General features: G+C 38.3%; 1 protein-coding gene across 1 annotated transcript in view; it reads right to left on the reverse strand.

Annotated features, from left to right (window-relative positions):
* LOC110460504 (probable ATP-dependent RNA helicase DDX58) overlaps window positions 1-20,218 on the reverse strand; it is a 41,667-nt gene extending 21,449 nt beyond the window's left edge. Inside the window, exons 1-7 of the mRNA XM_021513446.1 lie at window positions 20,062-20,218; window positions 14,121-14,255; window positions 12,855-13,211; window positions 11,554-11,661; window positions 4,204-4,737; window positions 2,422-2,612; window positions 1,538-1,719 (exon numbers count right to left, since the gene is read on the reverse strand). Coding sequence (XP_021369121.1) covers window positions 1,538-1,719; window positions 2,422-2,612; window positions 4,204-4,737; window positions 11,554-11,661; window positions 12,855-13,211; window positions 14,121-14,255; window positions 20,062-20,185 — 1,631 coding nt within the window. The 5' untranslated portion in view covers window positions 20,186-20,218. The remainder of the gene's footprint in view (window positions 1-1,537; window positions 1,720-2,421; window positions 2,613-4,203; window positions 4,738-11,553; window positions 11,662-12,854; window positions 13,212-14,120; window positions 14,256-20,061) is intronic.
* Between the last annotated feature and the right edge of the window lie 906 nt (window positions 20,219-21,124).

Below are 21,124 nucleotides of genomic sequence, written 5' to 3' on the forward strand. Positions count from 1 at the left end.
AAGCAATAAAGCCAAATTGCCCCCTTTTAGCCCCACCTCTCAGCCCCCTGGGGGGTCAGCCCCACCAGTTGTACAATTTTGAATCCCCACCACCTAGGGATGCTTCCAGTCAAATATGGTTGATATCCATCTCTTAGTTCCAGAGGTGAAGTCGCTTTAAGCAATAAAGCCAAATTGCCCCCTTTTAGCCCCACCTCTCAGCCCCCTGGGGGGTCAGCCCCACCATTTGTACAATTTTGAATCCCCACCACCTAGGGATGCTTCCAGTCAAATTTAGTTAAATTCCAATCAGTGGTTCAGAAGAAGAAGTCGTTTAAAGAAATTGTTGACGCAGAGACCTAATTATTTCCATTTTAGATAGCTATTAACTACCACACGTGTTTGCTTAGACTAAATTATATGACCATTGAGCGATGGTCGATCTTTTGTTTTCAACAGACTGGGGTGAAGCGAGGCGTGAAGACTTCACCTGGAGTGGACAGGTGATCACCTCGGGCGATGTACAGTTGGCCGGACATATTGTCTTATTGCAATGTGTCATGACGCCTGTCAATTTTAACTTTTTACTTACCATAAAAAATACAGGGTTTTAAAATATTGATTAAACGAAATATAATCCAAACGAATTTGTCCCAAATAAGACCACCAAGAAATTTATCCGTAACGAAAATATATGCTTTTACAGTAGTTAACTCCCATACCACACACTAGTTAACTCCTGTGCTACACACTAACTAGTAAACTCCTGTGCTACACACTAACTAGTAAACTCCTGTGCTACACACTAACTAGTAAACTCCCATGATATACACTAACTATTAAACTCCCATGATACACACTAACTAGTAAACTCCTGTGCTACACACTAACTAGTAAACTCCTGTGCTACACACTAACTAGGAAACTATGTTGCCACACAATAACTAGTTAACTCCCATGCCCCAAACTAACTAGTAAACTCCCATGCCACACACTAACTAGTAAACTCCCATGCCACACACTAACTAGTAAACTCTTATGCCACACACTTACTAGTAAACTCCCATGCCACACACTAATGAATAAACTCCCATGTGTCACACTTACTAGTAAACTCCTATGCCACACACTCACTAGTAAACTCCTATGCCACACACTAACTAGTAAACTCCCATGTCTCACACTTACTGGTAAACTCCTATGCCACACACTAACTAGTAAACTCCTATGCCACACACTAACTAGTAAACTCCCATGCCACACACTAATTAATAAACTCCCATGTCTCACACTTACTAGTAAACTCCTATGCCACACACTAAATTAATAAACTCCCATGTCACACACTTACTAGTAAACTCCCATGCCACACACTAACTAGTAAACTCCTATGCCACACACTAACTAGTAAACTCCCATGCCACACACTAACTAATAAACTCCCATGCCACACACTAACTAGTAAACTCCTATGCCACACACTAACTAGTAAACTTATAAGAAAAGTCCTTTTACATATATAACTAATACATCATCAAAACAATTTTTTTTCAATTACTTGTGAATCCATTGCAACAATTCCTGAAAATTTTCTGTCCTCTGTGTCTCTCCAGTGATGACCTTGACTTCCTGACTGAGATACTGGCGACATTGTTGACCCTGCTGCTCTGCCAATGCACTCTGCTCTACAAGGAACACAACCTTAGGGTTCCTCCTTCCTCTCATCCTCTTGAAATGTTCCTAAGAAAAATCAGAGTAGCTGAAGAATCAAGGTATTCGACCAACTCACTTGAGCACAATGTTACTGCATGGGATTACTCCAGCTATATGTTGTTCGATCAACAGGAAAACTCAGTAAAGTTTACTATCTGAAAGAGATTACCCGGATGATATTACTGAATCAATAAAGGATTACTCAGAAAGTAATTTTAAATCATAAGTCTGAATGGAAAAACTTGGGCTTTTGTTACTGTGAGATCAAGGTGACCTGGCCAATATCGCTTTATGAACAGAATAACTTGGGTAAATATTTTCCTACTGTCTGAACAAGTCAGACAATTTAATCTACACTCTACATGGGGTTAATTACTATCGTAATGTTGACATCTATATCAACAATTACAAGGCAAGCAATGGGTCTGTATGCTCACCTGTCATTCAATGCTGTTCAAAAACATCTTTCTTATCTGTGACCTTCAAAGTCAGTCAAGGTCAAATTTATTTCCAATTTCATTTAATTTACCTATTTTGAATTGATAAAAGCTATATACTACAGTTTAAATATTGTAGGAATATCTAAACTTATTTTACTTGTGGGACTTTCAAACTTGGTCAAGGTCATTTGTGTGAACAAACAAATGTGTTAACCTATTAAGCCACAGGCTTTAACTATAAATGCTGTATACCTCTATGATATTGAGTTACATCAACCGCTGTCTTTACCTCAATGATCTTGAGAGCGACATGTGTCTTGCCACTTCCTGTAGGAGCCACTATGATACAGTTGTGGCCCTTTAATCCCGACTGTGCTAGCTCCATCTGGTAGTTACGCAACTTCAATCCCTCTCGTGGGACAGAGTTATCTGTCTCCCGGTCCATTTGGCTATCACAGTTATTTATGTAAGACTCAGCCTCTGAATATAAAAGCACAAACTCTCATCATGTTAATTCCATACATTACATAACAAGTGATCCCAGAGGGATCTTGGCGCCCACCTTTGTACCATCTTCATTAGTTCTTTGTCAGTTCGATCTTTTCTCTTCTTTCCTCTAATCTGTTTGATCGAGTCATGTTAACAGTAAATGCACCTTGAGGTAACTTTTGATCTAAAATTAATACTGATGTGTATGAAAGCCAACCTTCAAAGTGAGTTTGTCATTTCACATATTTACAAGTACAGTACTTAATGTGAAAGAAATAGAATCGATCATTGCAATATGAGTAAGATCTGTTTAGTTCTTCTTTTAATCCATTTTGTTTTTATGATCAGTCTCAAAATATAACATAAACAACGAGGGATCAAGGGGAACCTACATTTAAAATTTGAGAAAGATTCCTCACGTACTTCCCGAGAAATAGCCATAACAAACTTTCACTATCAAAATCCAAGATGGCTGCCTGTCGGCCATGTTGTTTATCCGATCAGTCTAAAAAGTTGCCCTGCACAGCTCGGGACCTAGAGGAACCTACATATAAACTTTAAGAAAGATCCCTGCTGTACTTCTTGAAAAATAGAGATAACAAACTTTCAATATCAAAATCCAAGATGGCTGCCTGTCGGCCATGTTGTTTATCCGATCAGTCTCAAAAGTTGCCCTGCACAGCTAAGGACCGAGGGGAACCTGCATATAAAATTTGAGAAAGATCCCTTTTGTACTTCTTGAGAAATACAGATAACAAGAATTGTTTACAGACGGACGACGGACGGACCACGGACCACGGATGCAGGGTGATTTGAATAGCCCACCATCAGATGATGGTGGGCTAAAAAGGGATTAAACTGATCATATATAGTTATCAATCGCTTCTGTTGACCCTAATGAAAATGTCTTAAACCCTCAGATTTCCCCAATACCTTTTCAATTGGGGAACCTATACCAGTTGGCCGTCTTGGTGAAAGGTCATTGTGCTATATATATCCACTAGCTGTGCCACCCCAACACCCTGGTATATATCATCTTGAATTTAAGTTAACTGGGGACTGAGGCAACACCAATATTAATATAGATCTTTAGAATATACAAGTGATAACAGAGGAATCATGGTACCTACCGGGATAAGATCTTCACTGAAGTTCTATGTAGGAGATATCTGGTATAGTACAAGCTAGCTAATTTTACCACAGAGGGATGGACACAAGGGTGGAAATACAGACAGACATAATGATAAACATAGGGCACTTGTATATCTGATGCGGGGACCCTAATTACACCAGAATTTACCAGTATGAAACTTTAAAAGGTTTGAATTTTTGAACAATACATTAGACCCCTGTGATAGAGCATGAGGGTTAAGTTCATCTATACAGCCTAACTTCATCCCAGGAAGCTCATCCTCATGGAAAATGTAACTACCATCAATCTTTACAAGGAATTGTTTTTGAAGATTTTTTTTAACACAGGAAGTTAATTCCAGAGACATTGAAAGTAGGTTAAGGTCACACATTTCATCCAACTTGTTTTGTTTACTGGGGCAGGTTTCAGCCTCGTGTACATTATACATACCATCTGTGTTCGTAGCTATATTCATGACCTCCTTCAGACCAAGAGCTTTCTCCGTGTTCTCATTGGTCTCGTTCAGTTGATTCTCCAGGTCTGCTCCTCTTATGTTTCTTGTGTTGGGTAGTATTCTGTCCTGACCACAGGTAGGTGCTGATGACGAGGTTTTATGAGATAGTGGTGACATTGAACTCCTGTGAGAATATGAAGATGATGGAGATACCTGTTTATGAGGAACCTGAATGTTTGAAAAGTCCAAGCCTGCGAGTAATCTAGACATTGGACCACTCCTTTGGGAATGGTTGCTGTGGAGATTGGCTGAGATTTGCTTCACAGATGTCTCCTCTTCCTGCTCTTCATCATTGATGCGACTGTTCAAAATGTCTGACAGCAAATGTTCCTGGGCGGACAAATCACTGCTCATAGAGGAAGAGCCAGAAAACTTCACGATTGAGGGTTTATCAGAGAGTTCCCTGTTGTATGGAAGACTGTTTGGGGGAGGTGGTGCATAGTTCTCACTAGTGAAAGCTGAACCATATCCTAATGACAAAAAAACAGAAGTTAAATTAATAACAAACTGAAAAATGTTTCTTTTTTTCTACCATCCCTTTCATGTTTTCACCATCACACATATATATTCTATTCCATCTACTACCCTTCATACTATATATCTCTTACTCTTCTCCCTTTCCTATCCTTCATACTGTATATCTCTTACCCTACTCCCTTTCCTACCTTCCACACTATATATCTCTTACCCTACTCCCTCTCCTACCTTCCATACTATATATAGTATGGAAGGTAGGAGAGGGAGAAGGATAACAAATATATAGAATGGAAGGTAGGAGAGGGAGAAGGGTAAGAGATATACAGTATGGAAGGTAGGAGAGGGAGGAGGGTAAGAGATATACAGTATGGAAGGTACGGGAGGGAGTAGGGAAAGAGATATACAGTATGGAAGGTAGGAGAGGGAGAAGGGTAAAAGATATATAGTAAGATTGGTAGGAGAGGGAGTAGGGTAAGAGATATAAAGTGTAGAAGGTAGGAGAGGGAGTAGAGTAAGAGATATACAGTATGGAAGGTAGGAGAGGGAGAAGAGTAAGAGATATATAGTATGGAAGGTAGGAGAGGGAGAAGGATAACAAATATATATCTCTTCCCCTACTCCCTCTCCTCCCTTCCATACTATATATTTGTTATCCTTCCCCCTCTCCTACCTTCCATACTATATATCTTACCCTACTCCCTCTCCTACCCTTCTTACTATATATCTCTTACCCTACTTTCTCCCCTACCTTCCATACTATATATCTCTTACCCTACAGCCTCACCCACCAAACGTACTATATATCTCTCCCCCTACTCCCTCTCCTACCTTCCATACTATATAACTCTTACCCTACTCCCTCTCCTACCTTCCATTCTATATATCTCTTACCCTACTCCCTCTCCTATCTTCCATACTGTATATCTCTTACCCTACTCCGTCTCCTACCTTCCATACTGTATATTTCTTACTCTACTCCCTCTCCTACCTTCCATACTATATATCTTACCCTACTCCCTCTCCTACCTTCCATTCTATATATCTCTTACCCTACTCCCTCTCCTATCTTCCATACTGTATATCTCTTACCCTACTCCCTCCCCTACCTTCCACACTATATATCTCTTACTCTACTCCCTCTCCAACCTTCCATACTATATATCTCTTACTCTACTCCCTCTCCTACCTTCTACACTTTATATCTCTTACCCTACTCCCTCTCCTACCTTTCATACTATATATCTCTTACCCTACTCCCTTCCCTACCTTCCATCCTGTATATCTCTTACCCTACTCCCTCCCCTACCTTCCTTACTGTATATCTCTTACCCTACTCCCTCTCCTACCTTCCATACTATATATTTGTTATCCTTCTCCCTCTCCTACCTTCCATACTATATATCTCTTACCCTACATATCTCTTACCCTTCTCCCTCTCCTCCCTTCCATACTATATGTCTCTTACCCTACTCCCACCCGTACCTTCCATACTGCATATCTCTTACCCTTCTCCCTCTACCTTCCATACTATTTATCTCTTACCCTACTCCCTTTCCTACTTTCCACACTATACATCTCTTACCCTACTGCCTCCCGTACCTTCCATCCTGTATATCTCTTACTCTACTCCCTCTCCTATCTTCCATACTGTATATCCCTTACCCTACTCCCTTCCCTACCTTCCATACTATATATCTCTTACTCTACTCCCTCTCCTATCCTTCATACTATATACCTCATACCCTTCTCCCTCTCCTACCTTCCATACTGTATATCTCTTACCCTACTCCCTCCCGTACCTTCCATACTGTATATCTCTTACCCTACTCCCTTCCCTACCTTCCATACTGTATATCTCTTGCCCTACTCCCTCCCCTACCTTCCATACTATATATCTCATACCCTCCTCCCCCTTCCTTCCATACTATATATCTCTTACCCTACTCCCTCTCCTACTTTCCATACTATATATCTCTTACCCTACTCCCTCTCGTACCTTCCATACTGTATATCTCTTACCCTTCTCCATCTCCTACCTTCCATACTATATATCTCTTACTCCCTCCCCTACCTTCCATACTATATATCTCTTACCCTATTCACTCTCCTACCTTCCATAATATATATCTCTTACCCTACTCCCTCTCCTACCCTTCATACTATATATCTCATACCTTTCGCCCTCTCCTACCTTCCATACTATATATCTCTTACCCTTCCCCCTCTCCTACCTTCCATACTATATATCTCTTACTCTACTCCCTCTCCTACCTTCCACACTATATATCTCTTACCCTACTCCCTCTCCTACCCTTCATACTATATATCTCATACCTTTCTCCCTCTCCTGCCTTCCATACTATATATCTCTTACCCTATTCACTCTCCTACCTTCCATAATATATATCTCTTACCCTACTCCCTCTCCTACTTTCCATACTATATATCTCTTACCCTACTCCCTCCCCTCCCTTCCATACTATATATCTCTTATCCTTCTCCCTCTCCTCCATACTATATATCTCATACCCTTCTCCCTCTACCTTCCATACTATATATCTCTTACCCTATTCACTCTCCTACCTTCCATAATATATATCTCTTACCCTACTCCCTCTCCTACCCTTCATACTATATATCTCATACCTTTCGCCCTCTCCTACCTTCCATACTATATATCTCTTACCCTTCCCCCTCTCCTACCTTCCATACTATATATCTCTTCCCCTACTCCCTCCCCTACCTTCCATACTATATATCTCATACCCTACTCACTCCCCTACCTTCCATACTATATATCTCTTATCCTTCTCCCTCTCCTACCCTTCTTACTATATATCTCTCACCCTACTCACTCTCCTACCCTTCTTACTATATATCTCTTATCCTACTCCCTCTCCTACCCTTCTTACTATATATCTCTCACCCTACTCACTCTCCTACCCTTCTTACTATATATCTCTTATCCTACTCCCTCTCCTACCCTTCTTACTATATATCTCTCACCCTACTCACTCTCCTACCCTTCTTACTATATATCTCTTATCCTACTCCCTCTCCTCCCCTTCTTACTATATATCTCTTACCCTTCTCCCTCCCCTACCTTCCATACTATATATCTCATACCCTACTCCCTCCCCTACCTTCCATACTATATATCTCATACCCTACTCCCTCTCCTAACCTTCTTATTACATATCTCATACTCTACTCTCTCCCCTACCTTCCATACTATATATCTCTTACCCTATTCACTCTCCTACCTTCCATAATATATATCTCTTACCCTACTCCCTCTCCTACTTTCCATACTATATATCTCTTACCCTACTCCCTCCCCTCCCTTCCATACTATATATCTCTTATCCTTCTCCCTCTCCTACCCTTCTTACTATATATCTCTCACCCTACTCCCTCTCCTACCCTTCTTACTATATATCTCTTATCCTACTCCCTCTCCTACCCTTCTTACTATATATCTCTTACCCTACTCCCTCTCCTACTTTCCATACTATATATCTCTTACCCTACTCCCTCCCCTACCTTCCATACTATATATCTCTTACCCTTCCCCCTCTCCTTCCTTCCATACTATATATCTCATACCCTACTCCCTCTCCTAACCTTCTTATTACATATCTCATACTCTACTCTCTCCCCTACCTTCCATACTATATATCTCTTACCCTACTCCCTCCCCTACCCTTCTTACTATATATCTCTTACCCTACTCCCTCTCCTACCTTCCATACTATATATCTCATACCCTACTCCCTCCCCTAACCTTCTTATTACATATCTCATACTCTCTCCCCTACCTTCCATACTATATATCTCTTACCCTTCTCCCTCTCCTACCTTCCATACTATATATCTCATACCCTTCTCCCTCTCCTACCTTCCATACTATATATCTCTTCATCTTCTCCCTTTCCTACCCTTCTTACTATATTTTTCTCACCCTACTCTCCCTCCTACCTTCCATGCAATATATTTCTTACCATCCTTCCTCTCCTACCTTCATAGTATATATTTCTTACCCTACTCCCTCTCCTACCAATCTTACTATATATCTCTTAACCTAGCTACTATATCTCTCTTATCCCTCCCCTACCTTCCATACTATATATCTCTTATCCTTCTCCCTCTCCTACCAATCTTACTATATATCTCTTACCCTCCTCCCTCTCCTACCTTCGATACTATATATCTCTTACCCTTCTCACTCTTCTACCTTCCATACTATGTATCTCTTACCCTTCTTCCTCTCCTACCCATCCCACTATATTTCTCTCACCCTACTCCCTCTCCTACCTTCCACACTATATATCTCTTACCCTACTCCCTCCTACTCACTCTTCTACCTTCCATACTGTTCCATACTATATATCTCTTACCCTACCCCCTCTCCTACCTTCCATACTATTTATCCTTCTCCCTCTCCTATCCATCTTACTATATTTCTCTCACCCTACTCACTCTCCTACCTTCCATACTGTATATCTCTTACCCTACTCCCTCTCCTACCTTCTACACTATATATCTCTTACCCTACTCCCTCCCCTACCCTTCTTACTATATATCTCTTACCCTACTCCCTCCCCTACCCTTCTTACTATATATCTCTTATTCTACTCCCTCTCCTACCAATCTTACTATATATCTCTAAACCTAGCTACTATATCTCTCTTATCCCTCCCCTCCCTTCCATACTATATATCTCATACCCTTCTCCCTCTACCTTCCATACTATATGTCTCTTATCCTTCTCCCTCTCCTATCCATCTTACTATATTTCTCTCACCCTACTCACTCTCCTACCTTCCATACTGTATATCTCTTACCCTACTCCCTCTCCTACTTTCCATACTATATATCTCTTACCCTACCCCCTCTCCTACCTTCCATACTATTTATCCTTCTCCCTCTCCTATCCATCTTACTATATTTCTCTCACCCTACTCCCTCTCCTACCTTCCACACTATATATCTCTTACCCTCCTCCCTCTCCTACTTTCCATACTATATATCTCTTACCCTTCACACTCTCCTACCTTCCATACTATATTCCCCTCCCTTCCATACTATATATCTCTTACCCTTCACACTCTCCTACCTTCCATACTATATATCTCATACCCTTCTCCCTCTACCTTCCATACTATATATCTCTTATCCTTCTCCCTCTCCTATCCATCTTACTATATTTCTCTCACCCTACTCCCTCTCCTACCTTCCATACTATATATCTCTTACCCTACTCCCTCTCCTACCTTCTATACTATATATCTCTTACCCTACTCACTCTTCTACCTTCCATACTATGTATCTCTTACCCTACTTCCTCTCCTACCCATCCCACTATATTTCTCTCACCCTACTCACTCTCCTACCTTCCATACTATATATTTCTTACCCTACTCCCTCTCTCAACCTTCTTACTATATATCTCTTATCCTTCTCCCTCTCCTACCCATCTTACAATATTTCTCTTAACCTACTCCCTTTCCTACCCTTCTTTCTCTAATCTCTTACCTTACTCCCTCTCCTACCTTTCATACTATATATCTCTTAACCTACTCCCTCCCCTACCTTCCATACTATATATCTCTTACCCTACACACTCTCCTACCTTCCATACTATATATCTCTTACCCTACTCCCTCTCCTACCTTCCATACTATATATCTTACCCTACTCCCTCTCCTACCCTTCTTACTATATATCTCTTACCCTACTTTCTCCCCTACCTTCCATACTATATATCTCTTACCCTACTCCCTCTCCTACCTTCCATACTATATATCTCATCCTATTCCCTCTCCTACCCTTCTTACTATATATCTCTTACCCTAATTTCTCCCCTACCTTCCATACTATATATCTCTTTCCCTACTCCCTCTCCTACCTTCCATACTTTCTATCTCTTACCCTACTCCCTCTCCTACCAACCTTACTATATATCTCTTACCCTACTCCCTCTCCTACCTTCCATACTATATACAGATGTATCTCATACCCTACTCCCTCTCCTAACCTTCTTACTATATATCTCTCACCCTACTCCCTCTCCTACCTTCCATACTATATATCTCATACCCTACTCCCTCTCCTAACCTTCTTACTACATATCTCATACCCTACTCCCTCTCCTACCTTCCATACTATATATCTCTTACCCTACTCCCTCTCCTACCTTCCATACTATATATCTCTTACCCTACTCCCTCTCCTACTTTCCATACTATATATCTCTTACCCTACTCACTCTCCTACCAATCTTACTATATATCTCTTACCCTACTCACTCTTCTACCTTCCATACTATATATCTCTTACCCTACTCACTCTCCTACCTTCCATACTATATATCTCTTCCCCTACTCACTCTCCTACCAATCTTACTATATATCTCTTACCCTACTCACTCTTCTACCATACTGTATATCTCTTACCCTACTCCCTCTCCTACCAATCTTACTATATATCTCTTACCCTTCTCCCTCTCCTACCTTCCATACTATATATCTCTTCCCCTACTCCCTCTCCTACCAATCTTACTATATATCTCTTACCCTACTCACTCTTCTGCCTTCCATACTATATATCTCTTACCCTACCCCCTCTCCTACCTTCCATACTGTATATCTCTTACCCTACCCACTCTCCTACCTTCCATACTATATATCTCATACCCTACTCCCTCTCCTAACCTTCTTACTACATATTTCATACTCTACTTCCTCCTCTGACTTTTGACACCTCCCATTACTTTCCTGAGGTTTCTTCCCCACTCCGATGAGACGTACCTGATGCGAAGTTTTCCATGGTATCCTGATCTGTCGACAGTGATAGGCTGTTGTGGACAGGTTTATATTTCTGTATCTTTGGATCATCTCTTTTCTTTGCTTCATACTCTATAACAAATTTCATTGTCACATTTTATCACAATATCAACATGTTACACCCATGTCATGATTTTGCATACATATCCATGTAATTCAGCCTATTGTAGGCCTCGTTAATATATAAGTTCAACAAAAACACTCACAATTGCAAGTAAAGAACACCAAATGTGAGCAAAATGGCCATACAGCTTGCAAGTGAAAATAATCAAATATTGTAAGTTGGTTTTTATACTAGAATATTGTATGACATTTTGAACTGCTCCAGTGTAGCATGTAGCATGAACACTGGTTCTTATTACTACTAAAGTTGTGAAGGAGAACAAGCTAATTTGTTTAAATACTCTATGCTGGGCCCTGCCACTCTGCTCCCAGTAGAGGTGGGGGGAATAACATTTTCTGTAAATACAGTAAATTCTCATTGGTCCAACGACTCTACCTACAAAATTTGGTAAAATCCAATTAAAATATTTACTGATAAGGAGAAGGAATTTAAAAAAATGTCCTTTAATTTTCCATATCAGGATTGCCCCTCAATCCCCAGGGGTGCACCCTTGCAGGCTTGGGGAAAGAAAAGGCCTGCTATTTCCCTATGCATGTTGTAAAAGACGACTAAGTGGGGGCCCCCTGCAGAATCGGAAGTTTTCTTATGTGTCTTCTGCAATAGGGTTCTGTCCCTAGCCAAGGACATACCAAAATCCTTAAAAAGGGTATTTGTCATTCCCTTATTTAGTATTTAGGATTACCACAACAACTGGTTTACCCCTTGTCAGTATAATGTGACCAGGTTTTTGGTGCCTTCCACATGGTGTTTTAGCAAGGTAGCACTCTAGGGTCAGCATCGGATCCGTGCTATCACAAAGAGGCAAATACATCACCTTATCACCAGCTAGCACACATATACACAACATGCATGGAGACACACCCTTAAATGACCTTGGCTGTTAACAGGAATTAAATGTAACCAAACCCAGGGAGTGCTATATCCTCCTCATACACTTACTGATGCTGAGCCCAATCATGCTCAGTCACTCTTGATTTATGAGGTTTTAATAAAAAAGTTGTCAAATAAATGGACAGACCAGTGACAATTAAGGGATGCTGTGCCACCCCATACACTGCTTTTACTTTGTCCTAGTTGGGCCATGTGTACTAAAAATTATTTTTTGATGAGAAAGGAGGAATAGGCAGATGTAGATAATTACTTTCCAGGAAAAGGGAATCCAGTGAGTTGATTAAGTCATCTTGCTTGCCTTCCTCAGCCTCATGAATTGCCTGCAGGAAATGAAAATACCAGTCTTTATGTCTTCTTGGGATCCGGTCAAGAAGAACGATTGATGCTGCAATATTCCCGCGACTGTATCGCTCAGCTGCAATCTCTTCCATGTCTTGCTTATTGAGGACCCCATAGCAATGCAAACTTTGCATTAAGTTAACGGGGTCAAGTTTCTTCTGGATTTTCGGGCCCATTAATTCTATCACTTTCCTGTGATGCGTTGAGTTGGAAATGGCAAAGCTGTCTTCCTCATGTCCTCTCAAAGTTTTCTCTAAATACTCATAATCTGCAACAGTAAAACAAGAGTACTGCAGGGCGGAACAATATACGCCCGTCGAATGCCATATAGTGTTATATACTTTCTTACAATGAAATAAGATCTGCATCATTCTAAGAGTGGTTAGCTGACATGCTATGAAAATTGTTGGAGAAAATCTCCGGACAAAAAATCAAATACTGAAATGAACAAAGGGCAGACACAATTTCATATTATTATTATAATGTATACCAAGTTTCAAAGAGATCGGTCAAAAAATGTGGGAGGAGATTGCCAGACAAACAAAAGTTTACGCCGGCTGGATGACGCGATACCATAATACTCCCGTCAAATTTGATGGGCGTATAAAAATGAATGACGTCCTGTGTTGATTGAATACTTTAAACTGAACATGTAACAGATCACATACATATATGTCATGTGTGTGGTAGAAAACATTGCCATACATATGTAGTACGAGGGCCATACAATAAATTCTGTCACTAGTGTCTGGAATCCCAAGTATGATGTAAAGAGTTTGATATTGTTATTACATTCCTTTGAGTTCAGACACTGGTAACTCAGTAACTCAATTAGTTAGAGCATCCATTCAGACACTGGTAACTCGGTAACTCAAATAGTTAGAGCATCCATTCAGACACTGGTAACTCAGTAACTCAATTAGTTAGAGCATCCATGCATTCAGACACTGCTAGGTAACTCGGTAACTCAAATAGTTAGAGCGTCCATTTAGAAAACTTATAAAAAGGAGGGAGGAACTACATAGGGTTGATCACTGGTGTCCTTGTAACTAAATTGGTTAGAGTGTCCTTCTAGAGCTTGGAGGTCCAAGCTTAAAATCCCGCTCTAGCCAGTCACTTTACCCCTTCTGTTACAGATATATAGCCAGAGGTGATAGATTTAAATTTATCTACAAACCTGCCGCACACAGGCTGTCAGCAAACTGGGACCACTTGTTCTTTTCCTGTGATTCCTTGATGACATCCAAAAGTCGTCCCATTGCTATGATACTTCCTTTTTCCTTTTGTAGTAATCTTAATTCTTGTCTTTTAGCTGGAACAATTTGTAAAGTGTAGTAACATGTAAATCCTAGCGAACGCAATTCTAATGTAAAGAGAGCAGGTATAACCCTGTGGCTGGTGTATCACTCTTTAAAGGTTAGCTAGTAAACCCATAACCAGTGTACAGTTAACTAAGGACAGAAAACTACAGGCTAAAACCCAATCTCTACCAAGAGTTGTTAACCCTTACACATATGGAGAAAATGCAGAAAAACCACAACTGTCAACTCTCCCGCATGGGGAGGGGAGGCTCCTTCACTTTTACCAAAATTTATCAATCTCCCTCAATGCTATATAAATATATGTGACAGGAAAGACAGTGGTGTGATCCCAGACTTCTTAGACGGATGCTCTGTACTAATCTAATTGGGAAGTCCCTCTAGCACAAAACTGAAGGCGACTGTAATTGTATATACAATTAAATCGGCCACGCTACTCTCCCCCCTTTTTTAAATGTGATGATTCTCCAACACCACAACCATTTCCCTGACACCATGGACACTATTTGTAACAGGAAAGTGAGTAGTGTGCTTTCAACAGGGATCAAAGGCACAATCATATATATAGTGCTAGCATGCTGGTATTGTGAAGCATTCATTTCACTATTATGGTAATATGAACCTCCCCATGGTGAAAAGAAGGCTACAATCAATTTCCATTCTGACAAACTTTTTTTCATCCATTTTTTTTAAGTTGGCTATAAGGGGCTTCACTTTTACCTTGATGGTAAAATGAAGGGTTTCAGCATTTTTTTTTCTATTTTACTTTTTTAAACCAAATCATTTCGTGAAGCCCACCTGCCCCACCCTAAATTTCTCGACCCCAGACTTAATTTGTATTATTCATTTATATAGCAAAACACATTGGAGTAAACAAAAATAAAATTCATGGAAAAAGTGTTGTCAGAAAAGAATTGATGTCTGCCTTCATTTCACCATGGGGCGATTCATATGACCGTGGCCGTCACATTACCATACTTGTAGTGTAGCCCTGACACTGTATATCCTAGTCAGACACTCTACCACTGCGCTAAATTAAGGAAAATTCCTTCGTACCCGAAACTAGATATCAACCATAATCCTATATGCACAATTAAAATCTGTGGCATAATATTATAAGACGTACTCTTTCAGGTCCAGGGGTATAGGATAGGGAAATTCCATCCAAGGGGTTTTCAAATGTGAAAACCCTTCGGGTGGCATTTCCCTATCCTACAGTACTCTTGAGCATGAAAGAGTATTTTTCTCTCATTTCAACTACCAGAATAAGCTCATGCCAGAAACCATGAAAATACATTTGGACTGGCTACCATTTTGAAAATATCAATTCCCCTTCCCCCCCCCCCCGATTTTTTTTTACGAAAACAAAATCTTTTTAGATTTATATATCTATAAATGAGCCATTGTGACGTCACGGAAATGAGAGAAATATATTTATTGATATGTTTAAGGGCAAAGAAGTAATAACGACAGTGCAGACAGAAATTTGTCAAATTTTCAGGGCGATCTGCCCCTTTACCAAGACAGGAACATGAACATCTACATATCACAACATAATAACTGACATATGTTTATATACACGAGCTCATCAGGTGTGCAATACTAATATAGAGGATCTGTCATACGTTTCCCTTCATATAATATTATGACACAAGTTTTGGATTTTTCATGTTTTCGAGCCTCCTGCAAGCAAATATGAAAAATCCAAAACGAGTATCATAAATCTAATATGAAGAGAAACAAATGACAGATTCTTTTTATCATATAATACAAAGTAAACTGTATAATTGTGATCTGAAACGTGAAAGTTTGTGATCTAAAATGTGAAAGTCATTGACCATAAGGGTCCGTCGATTCACCCAATACAACCCAATACAAACGTCGATTTCCCAATACAACCAAAACAAGCGCAAATTTACCCAATACAAACATCGATTTACCCAATACAAACATCGATTTACCCAATACAACCCAATACTACCCAGTTCAGAAAGTAAAAACCCAATAAAACTTTTATATAAATACAAAATAAGTATACGATTAAAGTTAAAAATTACATGTAAATCTTAATCGGGCGTATATGAAGTAAATTAAAATCACGGGAATGATGTACAATAATTTATTGTTGTTATATTGGAAAAATTATAGAAAAATATATTTCATTAGTTATGAAGTAATTATATGAATTATCACGGGAATGATGTACAATAATTTATCTTTATTATATTGGATAAAATATAGAAAAATGAATTTCATTATTTATGAAGTAAATTATCACAGGAATGATATACAATAATATATCGTTATCATATCTGATATAATATATAGAAAAATGATTTTCATTATTTATGAAGTAAATTACCGCGGGAATGATTTACTATGAATCGGAAAGAAATCCAATAAATACAGAAGTAATTATTATTTGTAGCAAGCATCACCTGTCAATCAATGGTCAGGTGTGTAACTGGCTCAGATGACACGTGGCGAAAGCCATACCTAAATACTATTAGTTACACAGTTTGTTAGTGACCTAATACGGAAAAATATTGGGTCTAAAAGAAACTTGTATTGGGCTCTGCTTCGCCTCGCCCGATACAAGTTTCTTTTAGACCCAATATTTTTCCGTATTAGGTCACTAACAAACACATATTAGGTCACCAACAAACTGTGTAACGAATTTATCCCGTCGAAGGCCCTTTGGATAAAAGTTACTGCAAAATAATACAAAATTCAACATTTATTCCAACAATAACAATTTTAACATATAAAATTTAATACATAATTTGTTGACAACAACAAAAATTTAATAAAGATAATTCGATATTTTACAAATATTTTCAGTGAACTTTCATGTCCTGATCACCATATTTGGCTATTTACCGGTACTTTAATATCACATATACTTTCACCCGCTTTGTTAACATTTCATCAGCTGTCGTCTGCACAAACCGCTTGGTCGCCATCTTGTTACAAGTTGACTCTTATGGGCAAAGAACGATAACTTTTTCGTACTCACGTAATGTGAGATTCTACTGACCTAATATGAAAATATACTGGATATCATGTGACGTCGTTTTAACCAATAGGACTACAGGATTTTTGCCTGAGGCGGGATAAAATGTCAATCACGTACACGCGTGACAAGTCACGCGCCGCTTAATTAGTTGTTCCCTTCACACATGGACAGAATCACAACACTGTGTCTATACATGACAATGACAAACTTGAAGTTGAAATGAAACAGGTGTGTACAGATGTGTAACTTTATGATTTCCATCGGCTTTACAAAAGATTTAATCACTGATGATTACATAAACTTGATGGATTGTTTCATGTCAGAAAAAAATAAATTTACACAGTTAGATAATTGCTAATGTTGAGTTTCAAATAATATTCTTGATGATAAATAACCCTCGTTTTTAAATTATTTTAGAATTAATAGTCATTCAATATTGGGACAAAAATAAGCACACACTTTATATACATAGAACAATGTTCACTCAGTAACCCGGAAATAATTAAAGGTAAATATTTCATCAAAATGATAACTAAATTAAAACAAGAGGTCCATTGGACCTGTATTGCTCACCTGGTTTTATATGGAAGTCATTATAACTGAATGTATTAGTACATCTTTATATGAAATTTCCTCAAAACCAGACAAGATCTATGTTCTAACCCAACTGGGACCACAATATCTGACTTTCAACTAATCAGGGGCCTCCATTGAGTTGCCATGTTAACAGATTTTGAAATAAGTAATATGTCATATTACAGGGTGTAATTAGACAATACTTTAATTTTCATTCACCTATAAATTTTATAAATCTAGAAACCAATTTTTAACAATTTATGAAAACTACACCATAGAATATGATAATCTAGCTGTACGATTTCTTAGGACTGCAGGGGTCAAATCAACCTCATTCAATTAAGAAATGTTTGTTCTTCCTCAATAATGTTTTTGACCAAATTTTGTACAATCTGCTCAGACAAGTAGGGGGTATTAGTGTCTTAAAGCAAAAGCCAGTTAATTTTCCTCTTTGATCCGTTCTTTGGTCGAACCAGCCTCATTCATTTAGGAAATGATTGCCCTCCCCCAATGAAGTTTCAGAGCAAACTTGGTTAAAATCTTCCCTGGGATTGAGGAGGAGATGCGTTTTAATGCAAAATTTTAGCTAAGTTCCCCTTCAGGGCCCCGCCCCCCTGGCCTCAGGGGTCGAACCAATCTCATTTATTTAGGAAATGGTTGCCCTCCCCTAGTGATGCTTCAGTTCAAATTTGGTTGAAATCCTCTTTGGCGTTTAGGAGGAGATAGGTTTTAAAGAAAAAGTTGACGACGGACGCTGCGCCACGGCATAAGCTCACCATGGTTCTTTGGACCAGGTGAGCTAAAAAACAAGAACAACGAAACTTGAATACAAATAAGTTTTAAGTTATAACTATAATGCTTAATTAGTTGCTGCTCGCAATCTCCTATATCCCCAATACATATTCCGGAAACAAACACAAATATATTTAATGATCCTTATATATTTTAAACAATTTTTTCTTTTTTGTCTTTATATATACTTAAGTTCTAACAATACAACATATAACAAGTACAAATGGTAATATATGAGAACGAGTGAGTATAATTATGTTTTTTCCGTTATTGTCCTTCTATCTACCACTAATGAAATATTCCAATACTCTTTCCAGACATTGTTTACTTGTTGATAGATACAATATATTGTTGTTAAAGACATTAAAAAATATGGCTAGGTTAAGAAAAGCATTTCACTAATGTGTATCCATTCGTTTACTGTTCCAAACGTGAATGAAACATAGTTTGAGTTCCTGTTAATGTGGTGCAAATATAGAAAATACAATCCACTTTTTCTTCGAATGTCCTCTTTGTAGGTATTTTAGGCGTCACATCTTCTCTGTGTATAATTCTATTAGGATTTGTAAATCTTCATGTTGTCATGGTATCGTTGGTATGACTAACGAAACTAATAGAAATATACTTAATCATACTAGTTCCTATTTAATAAAACTAAACGAATCCCAATTCATAAGTAATACCTATAAATACATGTTCTAACGATATACCTATAAATACATGTTCTAACGATATACCTATAAATACATGCAAGTTCTAACGATATACCAATTACGAATGGTAGTATGAGAGTGAGTGAGTAAATGTGTTCTTTAATTATAGTTAATAAATCTTCTTTTTTTTTCCGTTATTGTCCTTCATTTGTATCTTCCACCCAAAACTTCAATATGTTAATGAAATTAAAATAATCGGATACCGGTATCTAAAGGAAAAGACTACAATTACATGTACTTGTATATATAATAAGCCTGTTGTCTGGTCCCTTTGTTAATACATGTACTGCTAATATATTTCTTCTATAATAATTGTATTTATCTTTGTATTAACAATGAAATATTTTGAAATGAAATAGATTGAATAAAGTAATTCCAAATAACGACGATCTTGCCAAAAAATACCTGGGTCGTCACAACATTGTTACTTGTATTGGGTACATTAAACTTTTATAATGGATAGTACTGGGTTAATCGATACTTATATTGGGTAGTATTGGGTTGTATTGGGTTAATCGATACTTATATTGGGTAGTATTGGGTTGTATTAGATTGTATTGGGTAAATAGTCGCGCCGACCATAATAATAAATAAGAATTAAATCGATCGGACAATGAGCGATAAGTTGTTTTACACCCGGGTTCGCCACGTCCATAATAGCAACACAGTATTTCCACACTGGACATACACTGTAATACGTACCTCTGTCTATAAAATCTAATAGTCCCAGTATCTCAGAGGCAATAACACATTCCACGATTAATTCCTTATAGAGGAAAATTCTCTCTTCGATTTGGTCGTCGATAGACATATCTGGCGTCGCCATATTTCTAATTTCGCTTTTGACATCTGCTGGAAATTCCACATTCGGTATGCCTTCTCTTTTATCAATGTTGTGAATGGTAAAATCCACAAAGTCATGACGTCATTTTCTCGCTAAAGATACTTTCACTTTCGGTTTCGTCAAAAAGGATAATTCATGGAAAGTTGCAATTGTTGGTTTGTTGAAAGCGTGACTTTCGGTTTGGCTAAAGCTACCAAACGTACATTGTTAAGACATACTTTAGGCCTTTAACATTTAAAAGTTGTACCGACTCCAGACAGGAAGTGGACGTTCCACCTAAACTTGACCAACCTTTGGCCTGGGCGGGCATTATATCCGTCGATTTATATATATATAATTACCCAATACAACCCAAAACTACACTATACAGAAAGTAAACACCCAAATACAAATAAAATACAAAATAAGTATACAGTTAAATATATACATGTAGAAGTTAATCGGGCGTACTTGTAATTGTATTTTCATGATTTATGAAGTTAACTATCACGGACCACGTATGATATTCAATAGTTTATAGTTATTATATCGGATAAAATATAGCAAGATATATATCATTATTTATTAAGTTAATGATCATGGGAGGGATATACAATAATGTACCGTTATAATTATTATATCGGATAAAATATAGTAAGATATATATAAAAAAAAATGCGGTTCGACGATTTACAGGAACGGGCAGGAACGGGCAGAAACGGGCAGAAATGGGCAGAAACGGGCAGGAACGGGCTGCAATCTATTAATTATTATATACATTAATGAATATATATATTAGATACATTTAAGTATCATTATCGGGTATAAGATATATTTGATAAAAGGATTGCAATTACATGATCGGGGCAGAATCGGACTAAATTATATATATACATTTATGACGATATTACTTATGATACCTACATTTATAGTATCATATAA

This window comes from Mizuhopecten yessoensis, unplaced genomic scaffold, assembly GCF_002113885.1.
Source record: "Mizuhopecten yessoensis strain PY_sf001 unplaced genomic scaffold, ASM211388v2 scaffold10413, whole genome shotgun sequence".
In the NCBI taxonomy this organism is placed as follows: Eukaryota; Metazoa; Mollusca; class Bivalvia; order Pectinida; family Pectinidae; genus Mizuhopecten; species Mizuhopecten yessoensis.